The sequence below is a fragment of the Uloborus diversus genome, chromosome 8 (genome assembly GCF_026930045.1).
Source record: "Uloborus diversus isolate 005 chromosome 8, Udiv.v.3.1, whole genome shotgun sequence".
Classification (NCBI taxonomy): domain Eukaryota; kingdom Metazoa; phylum Arthropoda; class Arachnida; order Araneae; family Uloboridae; genus Uloborus; species Uloborus diversus.
In genome coordinates this window covers 103,104,232-103,122,181 of record NC_072738.1, presented here as the reverse complement: position 1 = coordinate 103,122,181, position 17,950 = coordinate 103,104,232, and the positions used below count along the sequence as shown (strand labels likewise).

The window sequence follows — 17,950 nt, the reverse complement described above, 5'->3', positions numbered from 1 at the left end:
TTTTATTCCACTCATGATAAAAATTAAAAATGGTTTAACTAAAAACGCGAAATCTCGCCAATCTCGCCAAGGCTACTTTGCTCGCACAATACTAAAACTATAACCCTAAACAAATTTGGCGAAACCTTTCAGCTGAGAATAAAAGGAATTAAGTAAATTTTTTCTCGGTTAAACATTTTTCATTTTGTTCTACGATAATATATTCAAGAAAATATTTTGCATACTCCATGTCCATTCCAACTAAATGCTGCTGTAAAATATGGTTAGTTTAATTAATTTAAGATTTAAAAAAAAAAACCATATTCTTACAAATTCATACAAAACAATAAAAAATTTTACCTTGTATAACGTTATCCAAGTTTGTTAATCCAGAATTTTCGCTCTTACCATTTCTCAATCAAGTCATTTTTTAGAAGGAAATAATGAAAAATAACATTATTTTGAGAAGCTCGAGAATACTACTAAGGGACGAATTAATTTCCGTAGCTGAAAGCAAACTAAGACATATCGATTGCGTTAATAAATACTCAGAACAAACTGCCTGTGTTTACGTCAGCAGACATACGTGGCACGCAACGTGGCAAAGTTTTAGTTTTCCCGGCAGTTTTATAAATCACCGCAAGGTAGCGTATTCGAGCGCTGGAGTTGCGAATTCAGTTTTCGGCGAATAAACTCGAAGTCATTTATGTTCCTACCTAACGATTTGCGCAGACGATTTTTTGTTTTTTTGAAAATGAAAAGTATTTCTTTAAGTTGACATTTTATTGTTTTTATTTATTTTGGTAAGTGCATTAATTCATTTAAAACATTATTTTTGGCAGCTGTTAAAGAATTTTTTTAAGGGAAAAAAGTGTATTGGCTGCTTTATTTAAAAGGTGCTGTTTTTTTTTTTTTTTTTTACGCATCTAATTTTTTTTAGATGTGTGAGGAATACTTTATTCCTAGAAATTAGCGAAAATATGTTTGAAACAATTTGCGATTTTAGCTATTTTTGAGAATATTGATCAGGTACTAGAAAGTAGTATGGGTATACGGGAAAGTAGGCTCGTATAGTTCTAGACGGAACTTCTTGTTTTAGTCCAGACATCGCGGTCCTGATTTTCATGTCCATTAAAACATCCGAACTGAATTGTTCATTCCAATATAACATCGAAACTGAAGTAGATGCAACTTATTAGTAATTTTCAAGACTACCTATTCAAAAACTAATATTTAACAATGTCAATGTTGCCTATTGCGAGGAGAAGTTTAATTGATGACTAAAGGGTAACCGTGCATGAGATGGACATAATGAATTAATTTTTTTAGAAAGAGTAGGAAAAACGGAAGCACTTTCCACTTAAGGAGAAGAAAACCGCATCTAGATAAGAAGCGAAGCTAATATTTTGAAAACCAACAAGGAAAAAAAAACTCATCTCTGAATTAAAAAAATAACTTATTTGCGTCGGATATTTTCCATGTATTTCGTCACTAAATGTAATGTTTTAAAGGTGTACGTAATTTATGGTAATACTAATACAGTAGCGTCCTGCTTTTCAATTATCTGCCTAATCCGCATCATTTACCTTTAATTTTTAGTACTGCAAGGACAGAGACTCTGCAGAAAGCAAACTGGAGTAAACCCAGGACAAATATTTTGCCATTAGGTCAACATATTTCAGGATGTGAAGATGCATCTTTGGATGAAGCGGGAAAATGACTTTCAAGGGATGACCAGTATGAAATTACTAATGAAGAAGTTGTCCCCTGTAAACAACAATGAAGGTTTTGAAGAACCAAAAACTCTTGTTGAACCTCATTATCCTTATCCATAATCGGGAGTAGACTGTATTCATTATTTTGCATAAGCAACCATTTATTTTGTTAGTTTCTTGATTCTTTTAAAATAAAACATAACTTATAAAAGATTTCCCATAATTTTTATAGATGACTTAAAACAAGCTATGTCTTTGACTTCTGGTTATAGCAAGCGATTTCGATGGTATGGCCCAGAGTCATTATAAGGATTGTCAACAGTAACAATAATTTACAAAAAACAACCTAAGTTAATTATGAAAACTTTACCAATGACCAAAAAAATCAAGTTGTTTTGCTGATAATGTTTTTGTTCCAAGATTTTTATTACTTTAGAGGGAAAATGTTGCTCAAAATTTTAATACGAAATTTCAGTTCTTTTTATGAATGTTTTGTTTATTAGGCAAGTTTTATAATTAAACTTAAAAGTTACACAAGGGGCCATTTTTTACATCTTGGGGTTTACCAAGGGCAAAGTACAATAATTACAAAACACTTTCATATCAGAGCATTTATGGTTCTCATTACCCAATGTACTGAAATATACAAAGGGATATGAGAGTGAATTATATAACAAAGTAATGAGAGGGCTATTTTTAAACAAAATTTTATGACAGGACTAGTTTCACAATGCAGACTATTGTGAAGGACCCTAATTTGTGTCCGAACTGACTCCGATGATCATAGCTAACCTTTCCAAGACAATGCCTTTAGTCATGTCAATGGCGTCGTTTCCAAAATTTTAAAAGTATTATTTTTTTTTTTTTGAAAGAGCATGCTTAAAAACATAGGATCTGACCATTTTTTGATAATAAAAAAAATTGCCTTAATCGGAGTGCTTTCATTGTTTACGGCTTCTGCCGATGACATCACAAATGATGAAATGCCATTCAGTGTTGCCATTCACCAGTGCAAAATATTTAATTCGCATCTTTACTCACGTGTATTGGCAACGATAAGGTTGATAGCAAGCGTAGACAGCAATATTGAATTCGCTTGATTATCATAACGTGGAAACGTTGTAGAAAGATGCGGCAAAGTGCATCATTTGTGATGTCATCAAGACCACGCCTTGTTTGAAAAATCTGACATTTTAAAAAATTTAAAAAAGTGTTGGGAAAATGAAAGTATTTTCTGCGTCCATGTCATTTTTTTTTTTTTTGCTCATCCTATCCATTTCAATGACTAAAAGTAGTACTTTTGACTGAAGGAAACAACCCCATTGTAAATGCAATATGAAAAATGCTGGAAATACATCAAGGCAGGGTTGGAGAATCAAAAATTCATTTCTCTATCAGCAAAAATTCCAATTTTGTACCAGAACGAACAGTTTTGTATCTGTAAAAACTGTTTTGTATCAGAATGATCAACTTGGTATCAAATGAATTCAGGGTTTTGTAACAAAATTTTTAATTTTGTACACTGCCACTACACAGTTTGAAGCAAATACAAAAAAATTGTAGCAAAAAGTACATAAATAATTTTTTTAAAACCCAAGTTGGTAGCAATATTGTAATTTGAAAAAAGTGTGCAAAACCTACTTCTAGTAAAAGGTACGATTAATCATAATACATACCTAACTAGAATCGTAATATAGTTCTGTGGTTATTTGCTAAAAGTTGACAGGTCAAATTTGACCACGTTCTACTTTACCGATCATTGTGTTTATAGTGGTCTTTTTCTATGCCAGAATTTGTTAAGCGGAAAACATGTGAACTACCAAAGATGATGTAATTAAAACTTTCATAAAATTCTGCATCATTGATAACTCTACTTTTTTCACTGTCCTGAAAAGATGACAAATTAGACCCATCAACTTTTGGCGAACAGCCACAGAGTTGTTTCTTAGCAGTTGTTGCAAACATTTGTCATATTTATTGACAAATATTTGCATTACATGACACTGACAACTAAAGGATCCCAATTCAAAAATGCTTTTTGTATATTTATTACATACAAAGCTAGAGAGAAAAAAAAAACCTTCAAAAACATATTTATAAGGCAGCTTCTAATTATCATAAAAGAAAAAAAGAACAGAGGAAGGAGAGCATAAAGATGGAGATTCACTTTGTTAATTTTTTTTTTTTTTTTTTTGAATTGATTAGCCGACTTGAAAACTCAAGTTTTTAGGCGCAAAAAACATTTCAATGGAAAGATTTGAAAAAAAAAAAAAAAAAGTTTAAAAACCGCATAAATTAAAGATTTACTTAGAAGTAATAAAAGTTTTTATACCTTTATGGGGGCAAAAGTGAAATATAATAGTTTTTTTCCAATGAAATATTTTCTATTTTCTTGTCAAAGATATTGATCAAATAAATGAGTAAAATTAAAGAAAAGAATAACTGAGTTAATGAAAAGGAAACAATAAACGAATAAATAAGTTACTATATGAGAAAAAGTAAATGAAGGAATAAAATTGTGAAGTAAAAAAAGAATAGTAAATGAATGAATAAGGGAATTATTAAAAGAAGGATGGTAATGGAAATAATGAATGAATATGTAAGTGATTTGATAAAGGATTGTATAAGTAAATGAAAAACTATTTCACTAGTTTGCGAGGCCCATACGCTTTGCTCAGCATGCACTTGACTTACTGTACAAAGCATTTAAAATATAAATAAACATAATATTAAGAAAATAAATACTGCACCAAATAATTAGTAGGTATAAATCATTATTTAAAATGTTAATTTCAAGAACTTTATCATTTTATAATGGCAAAACTAATTTTTGACTTACAAAACATTACAATGTGAATATCAATTTTTGAAAATGGCTTGTATCATCGTATTCTTTGATTTTCAGACTTAATTTTTTTTTGACTGCAGTAGACTACATATGTTACTACATAGTTAAAATATTACTAGATAGATCACGCCAGAGTAAATATTTCGCCATTTCACTCTTCCCCCACATTCCTCTACATCTAAATTTCATTCCAAAACATAAAATTATAAAATAAGAAATAAAATAAGCCAATTTAAAGTAACACAGGTGAAAACGACTTCCACTTTTCAAAATTGTTTAAAAATTTACAGGATGCAAAAGGATTGAAACTTAAAGCATAGCACGCAATTTTCGGCGAATATAAGCAATTCTTTACCCCACTTTTACTTATGTACTTTTTTTTAGCTTTTAATGACAAAAAAGAATGAAACAGCTTTTTTTTTCTTGTCGTGAATGTTTTTGAATAATAAAATCTTATTTTTGGGGCAAAAATCGCGAATTCGGGCGTTTTGTATCAGAATCTGAAAACTGGTACAGTTTGGTGCAGATTTCCCACCCCTGCATCAAGGTTTATAAGTATATCTTACGCCATATATATTTCAGCAGTACTTATATCACCCATTATTTTTTACTAAAAAGCAATGAAAAAATTAGAAATTTAGGACACCGGAACAAAAAAGTAAACCTTGTGCAAAATATGAAACAATCACACACAAAAAAAAATCAACGGACTGCATCACGAAGTTTTTAATCTTCAAATCTTTACATTTTGCGCAATAAAACAGATTACTGAAAAAGATATTTGTTTGTTGGTAACAAATTTCAATTCTTTTAAAAGAACTTGAATGTGCTAATATAGTCAACTATGCACAAGCAACATTTTTCTGTATTTTAGTGATAGTGTACTAAGTACAGATAAATTCATACAGATTTTTCATCGGGTCTCCAGTTTATTTCTTCATTACATCAGTCACAATGTTTAAAACAATTTGCAATTAAATAGCCAATAAGAATATTTTTATAAAGATAAAATTCAAATAATGCACAAATGTACAAAAAACTTTACTACTGAAACAGCTTTTATTATTGTTTTTAAATAAGACAGATACACAGCACATACGTAAACATACTACAGTGCATCAATGATAGAAATTGATGGTATCCATCAAATGTAATTGCCCTAAAATGACCACACAGGTCTAAAAGGAGCACATGGGGCATAGTAAAGCAAGGCATAATAAAAATTAGCATTTCATAGAAAAGTAGAAGTTTGAAAGAAAAACAGAGATAAAGCTCAGATTAAAAATAAATACATTTTTACATGCTGGAACTATGACCACAAAGCATAGTATGATGCAATGATGGCAGTGGAACATAATTTACAAGTGTTCAGTCCCCAAATTGCAAATTACTGCCCTTCTAGAGAGAAAAAGAAATCATCAATTTTAAAAACTTGATGACAACGTAGAAACTCCGAGTATCAGTAAGTACATTCTCAGTCATATCCAGAAATATATTCAAAACACTTCACAATAATAGAAGAAATAATTTGGTACATCTATAATATAATCCATCTGTGTGAAAACCACATCATTGCATTATCCTTTCATGTTCTTAACAAGACTACATTTAAAAAACTTACAAAGAATGACACAATTCAAAAACAGCAGGGAAAAAATGGAATGCCAGCTAATTTTGGAAGAAAGACTTTTTTTTTTGTATAAATTCATAGTTAATAATAGTGTTACCTTTTTGGAATGGAGGGAAAATGCGGCATGCATTGAAATTGGTTTTGGTCCAAAAGCTGAATTTATTTACCAAAACTTAAGATGCACATGTAGCATTCTATGTTTTATTTATGTTCATCTCGAGGATATTAAAAAATTATCTATCACTTCGAACAAAATCAAATAGTAATCTATAGAGATTCATATATAAACTACACTTGAATACAATACTCGCATGCTGTTACCAAACTGGTACATGTTTGGAGCAAATCTGTGAAAACATAATTTTTAATTTTTTGTTATTTTATGTTAAAAAGATCTAGTGATAATGCTTGAGACATTAAAAAATGTGATTTGCAGAAGTTTTCCTTTGCAGGCTCCAAACCACAGAGAGCTATATAATAGATTTTCAAGTGTAAAGGCAATCATAAAATGGATAATAGCTAGGCTTCTAGTAAGGAGCAATTATAAGTAAAATGAACAGGATATTCACAAGATGAGCAAAAGGAAATTTCTACAGGGCAACCAATGCAATACAAACAGTCTTTTCACAAGTTCTTGTCAAGTGTTATTGGAGACGATAAAAAAATCAGTCATTCTTAAGAAACATCCTGATCTTCAACTTCTTGAGCTGCTGCTTCTTTCTGTTCACCACCTTCACCTGCAGATATAAAATTCACCATATTAAAAAAAAAGCTCCAACAATTTCAGAATTTGTGTGCGTAGAGTGGTCCAAAACTTCGAAAGTGAAAATTTTGAAACATGCCCTCCCATTTGGTTTCAGTGCATTTGGAAAAAAATGGGGCAAAATTTTATACCATTTCAATGATTTTTAGAGATAGCTCCAAGCAGATGAAGTTTGTATTGAAGTTGCGATCTCTATAATTGAAATTCATAAAAAATTAAGTTCAGCTTTCTGGAGATGGCAATACAAGGCAAACCAACCACTTTCAAATAGTAACGCTAATTAACCTGCTGCTCCATGTTTTCCAAATTTAAGTACAGTAAACTCCCAATCATCAGGGGTCAGATTATCTGCAGGTCCTTTCATATTTTTACTTCCTTTTACAAAAAAGGAAATATTGTACTCGCGAAAAAAGTTCACTCAAAAATCAACCTTAATTTCCTTTTTACTCTCCCCCGAATGAATGTAGAGTTCTTTTTCGATTTGACCACACGTGGATAAGTGCCTAAGAATGTACAGACACAAGAAATATCCATTTTGACGATTCCCAAGTAAATTACAATGAGTTTTCTCGTGATGTCTGTATGTACGTATGTAATGTTGTATAACTCAAGACCGGTATGTCCCTGTTTCCACGCATGCATTTAGAAATCTGAAGGAGTTAAAATTGATTAGAAAAAAGAGAAGCCAGAAGCAATAGCTGAATAATACTGTCCAACCACTGATTGCATGGAATTTTCAAACGTCCAGATAAGACTAATCTATGTGAATAAGGGGGAAAAGTAAAAATTTGATGTGCGTATTCCGCTCATTTGAATGAGACTGCTTCTGCAAAAGCTGACATCTGTAAAAAATAATATTCGTCCATTTCCGGCTGTAAAACGGATATTTGTCTTTCCATACAATCCATGATCAGACAGTATGTGCTGCCATTTCTTGCTCGAGCATTTGTGAATTAAAATTCTTGCATTAGTTTTTATTGTTGAGGTTTTGTAGGGTTAGTAAAATTACAAATTTAATGTAGAATGTCATCTCACATTGCAGTACGATTGAGTGAAGTTTTCGCAGGAACTGCTATAAATGAAAGAATTTTTGATTCCAAGGGTAAATATTTCTGGGACACTATTTTGATTTCAAAGAACTCAGTTCTCAGCTATACCTGCATTTGCTGTAACCATAAGCTAATCCCAAAAAACAAACTTTTGCAGCATTTACAGTTTGTTCATTTAATAGTTTGAACTTATATATTTCTAATGGGTCCAAGGTCAAGGCAACTTTAATAAACTTTTTACAAGAATATTGTTTGTACAGAAGATCTACGTATAAACTGATTTTTGCTATTTGACTTCATTTGGAAAGATTGATAATGTGAAAATTGGCTAACCATTGGTGTGATATTTAGCACAAATTCCCATGATAGAAATGTTTTTCCTTTGCATAAGTCAACAAGAGTGGGGAAATATCTATTTGCCCTATAAGCATAGGGCTACCACAAAGCAACAGGGTTATGGGTAAAAAAAAATTCATGCTAATTTGACGACAGAGACAATTTTTTAATAATCGAAGGTTAAAATAGCTTTCAACTTTCAGAATAGTTGCATCAATTTGAAGATGAAAAATGGATTGAAATCTCGAACACTGCAGGTAATTTTTGATGAAGCACATGTGTTGCGCCTGCGCGTGTACCACGGCGCCACCTAAATTGAGAAAGTTTTCAGTTGACTGTTTGTATGTTAGAAGAGACTGTGAGGAGTGTGCACTTAGAGACGCCGCAAATAAAAAATACAGTCCACTAGAGAAAATGAGTTGTGTTTCTTTTGAGTTGAGAATTCTTCTATAAACTGAGCTATCCTACCATGTGGTCCGAGCGACCCTAGAACATCCATACCTATGGATACCTATGTGAGTTTTAAGTGATTTGACTGGACAATTTGTGAGCTTTGCTAGAGACGAGAGTGTGCCAAACGGACTGAAAAGTTATCAGTCTCTATAAATTCACAGGTACGTGAATTTTGACATTCTTTTTGATTATTAATTGCAAATTTGCATCGAGTTCAAAATGTTTAAAGGAGCGATAAAAGAGGATTTAAGGCACATAGCTGCTGAGTTAAATATTGACACAAATGAAAAAACTACTGTATATATATATGCTAAATCAACTGATCAAAAGCAGCGAAGCTTATAAAAATGATCCAAATGTCCTTAGAACAGTTTAAAAAGGCGCGCAGTCTAAATGAGTCGCATGTTCAATTCGCGTCGCGATTAGCTACAAATTTTGAATATTATTTTAAATTAAGATGTTTCTAATTTTAAGTCCCTGAACAAGCTTATAGTTTCAGATAAACTGTTTGAAACCCTAGATAAAGAAACAGCGTCGCACATATCTATACGGCAAGCAGATAAGTGGTTCGATCCCTTAGAGATGGGTAAAGAAGCAGATTTATATTTTACCTTGCGAGGTAAACACCTGAGTGAGAATTCGGGTAATTTTCAAAAGTATCGAAATCCCCCAAAAAATGTATCAAAAGTGTTTTATTCCGAAACATAAATTAACTCATTGGATTGTGGAGTATTTCCATCAAAAATATTTACATGCAGCCTCAAGCCTTACTACATCAAATAAGGCAACAATTTTGGATACTTAATGGTAGAAATGTGTAGAAAAATTGTACACAACTGTGTTGTATGTTTTAAAGCAAACCCAAAAATCGTTGAGCAATTAATGGGAGACTTACAAGAAGAACGGGTAACACAAAACTTCCCATTTAATATCTGTGGAGTTGACTTTTGTGGGCATTTCTATATAAAATATAAAGGACAGAGGAAAGGTACTAATAAAATTTATGTGTGTTTGTTTATTTGTTTTTCGACACGAGCAGTGCATTTAGATATAGTTACAGACTTATCTTCAGACGCATTCATTGCAACACTTAAACGATTTGTATCCAGAAGAGGTAAGCCCCAGAAAATATTTTCAGATAACGGTACAAATTTCGTTGGTGCAAATAGAGAGTTAAAGCGTTTGAATGATATGGTGAAGAATCCTAGTGAAACCCTTGCAGGGTACCTTTTAAATGAAGGAATAAGTTGGAAATTTCTTCCACCTAGAGCTCTGAATTTCGGAGGCATATGGGAGGTAGGTGTCAAATCTCTTAAGTACTACTTAAAAAGAGTTGTGGGTAATTTAAAATTAACCTATGAAGAATTCTTCACGGTACTTATCCAGATTGAAGGAATTTTGAACTCGAGGCCACTGGTTCCGTTATCAACAGATATAGAGGACTTAAATGTTTTAACGCCATCGCATTTTCTAATTGGAAGGCCTATTACCTCAGTGGTTGAGCCTGATTTGACTAATTTAAGAGAAAATCAACTTGATAAGTGGCAAAAAGGGACAAAAATTGTATAATCAATTTGGAAGCGATGGCACCGTAGTTACTTAAATGAGTTACAACAACGGAATAAGTAGAGATTTGATAAAAATAATGTTAAGATCGGAGACCTCATTATTATTGTGGAGGAAAATTTCCGATTACTACATGGCCTCTGGGTAGAATTATTGATGTTTATTCTGGTAAAGATGGCAAAATAAGAGTTGTGTTAGTGAAAACTCAAAGTGGAACCTTCAAAAGGTCCATTTCTAAGGTCTGTCTGATGCTTATGCCAAAATAGCAAATTACACACCTTACATTTATTAATTGTACATTTCTAAGAGTAATTGAAATTATTATTGTGCTTATTGGTATAATTATTGGTTGCTTTATTGAGTTGTTTGCTCATTGTGTTCTGAGTATTATACAATATTTTAAATATAATCTGAGTTTAATTGTGAACTGTGCAGCAATAATGGTAAATGTGAATATTTACTAATTGAATAACAGTGAATTTTGATCATGTATATTGTTACTTGAGAGTAGTAATATATATCATAGAATGTTTGTAACATGTCAAGGGGGGCGGTATGTTGCTCCTGCACGCGTACCACTGCGCCACCTACATTGAGAAAGTTTTCAGTTGACTGTTTGTATGTTAGAAGAGACTGTGAGGAGTGTGCGCTTAGAGAAGCCGCAAATAAAAAATACAGTCCACTAGAGAAAATGAGTTGTGTTTCTTTGAGTTGAGAATTCTTCTATAAACTGAACTATCCTACCAACATGTTTGATGTTGGTAAGTTTTCAGAAATGTCACAAAACGGGCTATTGATGAAATTTAGTTACAGGGCTGTCCACAACTGATGTCACTTTGAGGGGGCAGGGGGTAACAGGAAGTGTGACATCAAGTCTTAATGGGAATGTTAATGAATAATAGCGCAAAATGTGACGAGGAGGGGGGTGAAGAGTGATGCTTGGTAACAAAATTAGGAGATGATGGTCAAATTGTGAAATCATTTATAGACAGAAATTAAGGGAAAGTCTTAAATAAGTCTTTCTTCAGTTCAGATTTTCCCAAAAATCGACTTTTTAGAAAAAAATTTAAAAAAGTGAAATTACGCGAAAAACAGTTTACTCGACAGCTATATATATACATAAAAATTAGGGTTGGTCATTTTGTCAGCAAGATGGTATTTTATAACCAGGACAGTGGCAATAACAGGGGAAAAAATGCAAAATTTACGAAAATTGGTAGTTTTAAAAAACAAAGTAATTCTATACAAATATGATGCCACTTAGGTAAAAAGTGACAGAAATTGTTTTTTACTAGATGGTGTTTACTGTCATGTATAGCAGCACTTATTCTTTTCCCCCACCTAGAATGTTAAAACATCAGGTTCTGGGGAAATCAGATTTTCTTACTTAATCTACAATCAGGATTTAAATCTGGTTTCAGGCAATCTCAATAACAGATTTGAAAATGCAAAAGATGAGAAAATTTTAACTAAGTGGAATGAAAAGGACATTAGCCAGGGCCAGATTTACATATAGGCAAGGCAGGCAATAGCTTAGGGCCTCCATGTTCTTGGGATGAACCAAAATTGCATGATTCCTTCCTTAAAAAAATGAAAAGTACTTGGGAAAATGTATTTCATTTTCAAGTGCTTGAAAATTTGAAGTAACGTAGTTACAAAAATTGAATTTTAAAATTTTCTAACAAATACGACATGCAAAGCAAAACCCTTTTTTTTTTGGCAGAAATTCTGCTATTGTAAAGAAGCTCTGCAAAATGATGAGTACTTGGCACTCTTGCAAATTCATAAAAGCTGGTAAGTTCGCAATAACCAAATTAACTGTTTAATCAAATTAAAACCTTAACAGGCAGTTTTCCTGCACAAATAAAAACATATGATCACTTAAAAAAAAAATAAATAAATAAAACTAAGGAAACAGAAGCAAGGAAATCTTTAAAAAATGTAATATTAATTTTGAGAAAAAATCAAAACATTAACAAAGTTGGGCAGTTTTCTTTAGTAATTCAGTAAAATATCAAGTTTCAGTGAAATAAATAAACAACTGGCTTTGAAATTTAAGAGATATTTGGGAAAAAAGAAAAGACATTTTTTCATCTTTTAAGGACTTACTTGGAAAGAAAAGAAAAAAAAAAAAAACTTTTATCCAGAAAATTCGATTTTTGGCTCAAAATAAAGAATTTTAAAGGGCCCTTTGTAACAACTTATTAAAATAAAGCACTTTCAAGGACCCATTGGAAGTTTAATAAAAGAAAACTCTTACAATAGGTAGGAGATGTCATTACAAATAAATATAACTTAAGTGACATAAGATCAACTTTCATAAATTTACAATACAATGGATTGAAATTTAATTAAAAAGGATTGCAATTTAATTGAAATAAATTTAACAAAAATTAAAATATTTCAGTTTGACAACAAAAATTTTAATTAGAAAGCATACCATCAAGTTGCATATCTGATGTCCAGAGAGTCAAATTGTCTCGTAGGAGCTGCATTATTAGCGTAGAGTCTTTGTAGCTTTCTTCACTTAACGTATCCAGCTCTGCAATTGCATCATCAAAAGCAGCCTTCGCTAAGCGACATGCACGGTCAGGAGCATTCAGAATTTCAAAATAAAACACTGAGAAATTTAGGGCAAGACCAAGCCTGCATAACAAAATGACAATTAGGTGGAAAAATTTCAAAATCTTCATTGTACTTTTAAATTTTATTCATTATAAGCTAATTAATTCTAAATTTACTATCTATCAAAAACAATATTTGACAAATTATCTGTTAATTTTTCATTTTGTAGATAAATCCCATTAATTATTTTTTTTTTACTATTCAGAATATTCTCTAAACCATCATATTCTTTATTCTGTACAGTAAATTGAACAGAACATACCTTTAACATTATAATAAATTTAAAATATCTGCACTTTACTTACCTGAGGAAAACTAAATATGCATCATACACAAGTGACATAACAAAATGTTTTAAGCAAGAGACATTGTACAACTGTCAACATCGGAGAAAAAAAATCTTAGCAGCATTTTTGGGCTACGTATATAGTCGATACACTTAAAGGCTGCAAATATAGACTTTAATAGAAAACCAAATTAAAAAAAACTGAATCATCACTTTTTGGTTCAGCTCTCAACAGCAAAATGATTACACCAAAACCTGTTTTTGTGAGGTGGAAAGGAAAAAAAATGTTCGAAACTTCAATAGTAGCAATAAATTTTTTATTCGTAACATTAGACAAGGAAAAATATTATAATTTAGCTCTTTAAATTACTTTACTAAAACTTGAAGACATTGAAGTGATGAGAGAGATTGTTTCAGCTAAATAAATTTGATTTTTGTAGTTCAAAAAGAAAATTCCTTCACACTTTGAATGAAAAACTTACCTGATTGGATGTGTTGGGGGCAATTCTGTCATCGCAATATCACTGGCAGCCTTATAAGCAACTAAACTGTTTTCTGCGGCTTCCTTCCTGTCATTTCCGGTTGCAAATTCTGCCAAGTATCGATGATAGTCACCTTTCCTATAAAAAGGAAACAAATTTACTTTCTTAGAAGATTGAATGATCAAGTACTGAAATTCAAACCAAAACTCTGAGGCAAAAGATCTTCAAGATCAAAGAAATACGTCACATAAATCAACTGAGAAATGATACATTACGTAAGAATTTGTTATCGATAGAGTATCAACAATAGTGAACAAAGCAAAACTCATAGTAGCTAGATCCGGGAAACACAACCTACAGCCCACGGCAAAATTTTAAAAAATACCAAAACAGGAAAAAAAATATTTTATCAAAACAAATTTAAAAAAAATAATATTCATCAGAAATATATATATTAAAAAAATATTTGATATATTTTTTTATTTCTTGCTTTACACAATTTCAAGGTCCAATACAGGTTGATTTACCTCACATTTATAACTGCCACTTCCCAAAATCCTAACATCAACAAAAATGTAATAAAACTGATACAGTCAACCAAAATTAAAGTAATAGATTATCAAACTGAGAAATACACATTGTTTGAATATAACATTTTCCTAGCGTTTCAGCCCTTGTTGTCTATTTTTTGTTTGCACATGGAAAGTGATTCAGGGTTCATACCCTTTAGGCAGAAAAAAATTCAAGCACTTTTCAAGTACTTTTCAAGGTAAAAAATTTTGTTTTCAAGGCAATATCATAAATTTGTACTAAAAATATTGTATGCAGATTTCATTTACTACAAACAAATGGAAATAAGGCAATAATACAAAAAAGTATAGGAAAACAAAATTGCTTTTTCTACAACGAGAGACGCTTTGATGAAAGATCTACTGCGTTGAAAGTTTTTCTGAAAATGTTTGAAAAGTTTGGTCATAAAGAGAAGCAGATACCAAGAGGTTTAATTTTGAGGTTTTTCAAAGCTTGCAGCAGTCAGAGGTTTGTATATTTTCTAGAATCAGCAAATTAAAAAAACCTTTCATAACTGCTTTTAACTTTTATGGGAAGAAACTAAAATACCCAAGTTAAATGGCATTGCCAGAGAGGAGTTTTTGAAGTCACTCCCCCCCCCCCCCCCGGTTTCAATATTTATTTCCAATATCTATACAGTGGTTTATTACAATATAAGGGCGTTTAGGACAAAAACACTACCCAGAAAGTTATTTCAGTTTGCACTATTAAGTTCTAAAAATATTAGGTTTGCAAATCATTTATAAGTATGCAAATCAATTATTCGTATGTATTTATTAGCTGTTCAGCCAATAAGGCATTTCAACTGTCCTCGAGTAAATTTAAAAATTAGGAAATAAGAAAAGTTTATGTCACAGTCCAGTCTCTACACCTCAAAATATACAAAAGCAGCTTAAGCAGTGATAAATACTCTGAATGCAAACTTGAGCCTATTCAGCTTTCATTGATTAACTTGCAAATAGAGAATAAATGTGCAAGTTCAGATTTATAGAGCCATATTTCGAAATTGAAAAGATTCACAAGAAGTTGACATATATTATGACAAAAGTAGTTTTATTTTGGAAAAAAATGGGTTATTGTTGAAATTAGAATTTAAATTTAGAAAGGCAATAATATTCAGGTTCATTACCTGAAAGTTTCAAAGAGCAAAATGGGGCGAGGGGGGGGGGGGAATAATTTTTAAAACTAAGACCCCTATTACTTGAATATACATATGTACAACAATAACTTTTGCTATGCATACAATTCATAAAATAGTTTATTAAGTCAAAATATTCTGCATAGAAATACCATGCCCAGTGCCTGCTGATAACCAGCAACAGGCACTGGGCCTAGCTAGGCTGGTACTGGTCAATTTATTAGATCCAAATGAAGATGAATGACCCTCCTTAAGCTATCTACTTCTTTGCTGATTAAAGCCTCTTTCAGTAAGCTCCAAGTACCCACAACCTTAATAAAGTAGTAATTTTGAACATTTGAGGAAAAGGGGAAAATTAGAGATATAGGGAGGTAAAAGCATAAAAACGAACACTACTGGATTTCAAGTGAATAATCATAACACAACCAACCCTGTTATACACCTTATTTATTTTAACAGACATAAAAAAATGATGTACTTATAAATAAAATTATATAAATCAACTTTATATTTAAAATACAAACTTTAAATTAATTTGTTAGGTACTCAACTGCTGAAATTTAAATTTTTTTTAAAAAAATCTGTTATGACCAAAAGTTAGGTAAAGATAATGATTCAAAATTGCAAAAATAAATAAGCAAATAATTAAACAAGACCAAGGTAATAAATTCTTTAACTTTTTAGTTATTAAAATAAAAAATAAAATAAGCTAATCTGATGTAGCAGTGTCGAAATAACTACTAATTGCCAAAAATAGAAAAATATTTGCAAAATGCAAAAGGATTGAAATCTCAAACAAGGGAAGCAAATTTTCGCGAATTAAGTTTAATGTTGTCATGTTTCCCATAAAATAAACTTATATATTACCGAAATTAAACATAAAATATGCTAATCTACGGTAGCAAATATGAAAATAACATCCGATTAGTGAATACATTTAAATATTTGCAAGATGCAAAAAGATTGAAATTTCAAACACGAGAAGCAATTTTTCGCAAAGTCTGAGTTCGTTCGACGTGGCATGTTCCCCATGAAATAAATTTATTTGTTTTTCATTAAAATTAAACAAAAAATATACTAATCTAAGGTAGCATATGCGAAACTAACATTTGATTAGCCAAAATATTTAAATATTTGCAGGATGCAAAAAGATTGAAATTTCAAACACAAGAGCAATTTTCCGCGAAACCCGAGTAAGTTCAATGTTGTCATGGTTTCCAAATTAATTTCTTTGTTATAATTAATGAAATCAAACAAAAATAAACTAATCTAAGGTACCGTATGTCAAAATATCTTTCGATTGTAAAAAACATCAAAATATTTACAAGATGCATTGGATTGAAATCCCAAACACGGAAGCAATTTTTTGCGATGTTACATACTGAACACATGTTCAGAAAATTGCATTGGTGAAATACTTTTTTAAAACTTCCAAGCACAATTCGTTGATTTTTTAGGGAATTTAAGCACTAAGAAACTTTTTCAAGGTTTTAAAACTTTTTCAAGGTTTTCAAGCACTTGAAAATGAACCTTTTTTTTCAAGCACTTTTCAAGGGCGTACGAACCCTGTGATTGCGTAGGTATCTTTTAGCATTACATTGTGCACAGCGAACTGAAATTGAATAAAAGGATTTTTTGTCATCTTTTTAGCCCCCCCCCCCCCTACTAAAAAACAGAAATATTAGAAATGGAAACAATATTCTGATTTAAATTTGGTTGTAACATTTTCTACAGCAAAATATTCATTAATTCCTTCCTTTTTGCCAAGTTTGTGTATTATCTTTGAATACAATTTGCAAAACAGATTTCTTTTTTAAATTTATTAACAGAGTTAAAAACATACTTAAGACATAATTGTGATTTTCCGACTAAAATGAGCCTGCACTGTTTTATTCATACAAAAAATATATAAATACTATAATATTGATTTTTAACAAATAATCATGAAAATAAAATGCTGATTTTAACTTTTCACAACAATTGTTAGTAAGATAAAATTTTTCGATTGGTCCCTTTATTCGTCACCAGAATAAACAAAGCAGTTTAAATTGAAAAGCAGCAATTTAAATGGAAAAAATTTCTATATTTAACACAGGCTTTGATTCTCAAAGGTAATTTTTTTCTTTACTAGAATAGACGAAATACAAGGTGTATTCTGAAAGTAATGCAATTGAATTTCCCGGGCCGCTTTTATTGGTCGGAGTGGAATCGAACGACTTGGGTTAGGTAGTGGAGACCCTAAGGTTTTCCGGGAAAAGTCTTGGTGTTCTCCGAGCTGTGAAAGTAGCTGGACATCAGTTAATGCTAACCTCTATGGTCTGCGCTCCGACCTTGTCATGGAAAAAATGGCATGTGATAAAATTTTGTTGCTAAATCAACAAAATCTCTTAAAGAGACTAACAAAATGATTTGTGAGGCTTACGGGGACTCTTAACTGTCCTACTTACAAGTTTTTGGTGGTTAAAGGCCTTTAGAGAGGGCCAGGAAGAGGTTCAAGACGAAAAATGCTA

At 31.4% G+C, this 17,950-nt stretch overlaps 1 protein-coding gene across 1 annotated transcript in view; it reads right to left on the bottom strand.

Moving 5' to 3' along the window:
• Positions 1-5,253: 5,253 nt before the first annotated feature.
• The window catches only part of LOC129228045 (14-3-3 protein epsilon), a 38,593-nt gene continuing 25,896 nt past the window's right edge, over positions 5,254-17,950 (bottom strand). The window contains exons 4-6 of the mRNA XM_054862675.1: positions 13,733-13,870; positions 12,780-12,985; positions 5,254-6,909 (exon numbers count right to left, since the gene is read on the bottom strand). Coding sequence (XP_054718650.1) covers positions 6,848-6,909; positions 12,780-12,985; positions 13,733-13,870 — 406 coding nt within the window. The 3' untranslated portion in view covers positions 5,254-6,847. The remainder of the gene's footprint in view (positions 6,910-12,779; positions 12,986-13,732; positions 13,871-17,950) is intronic.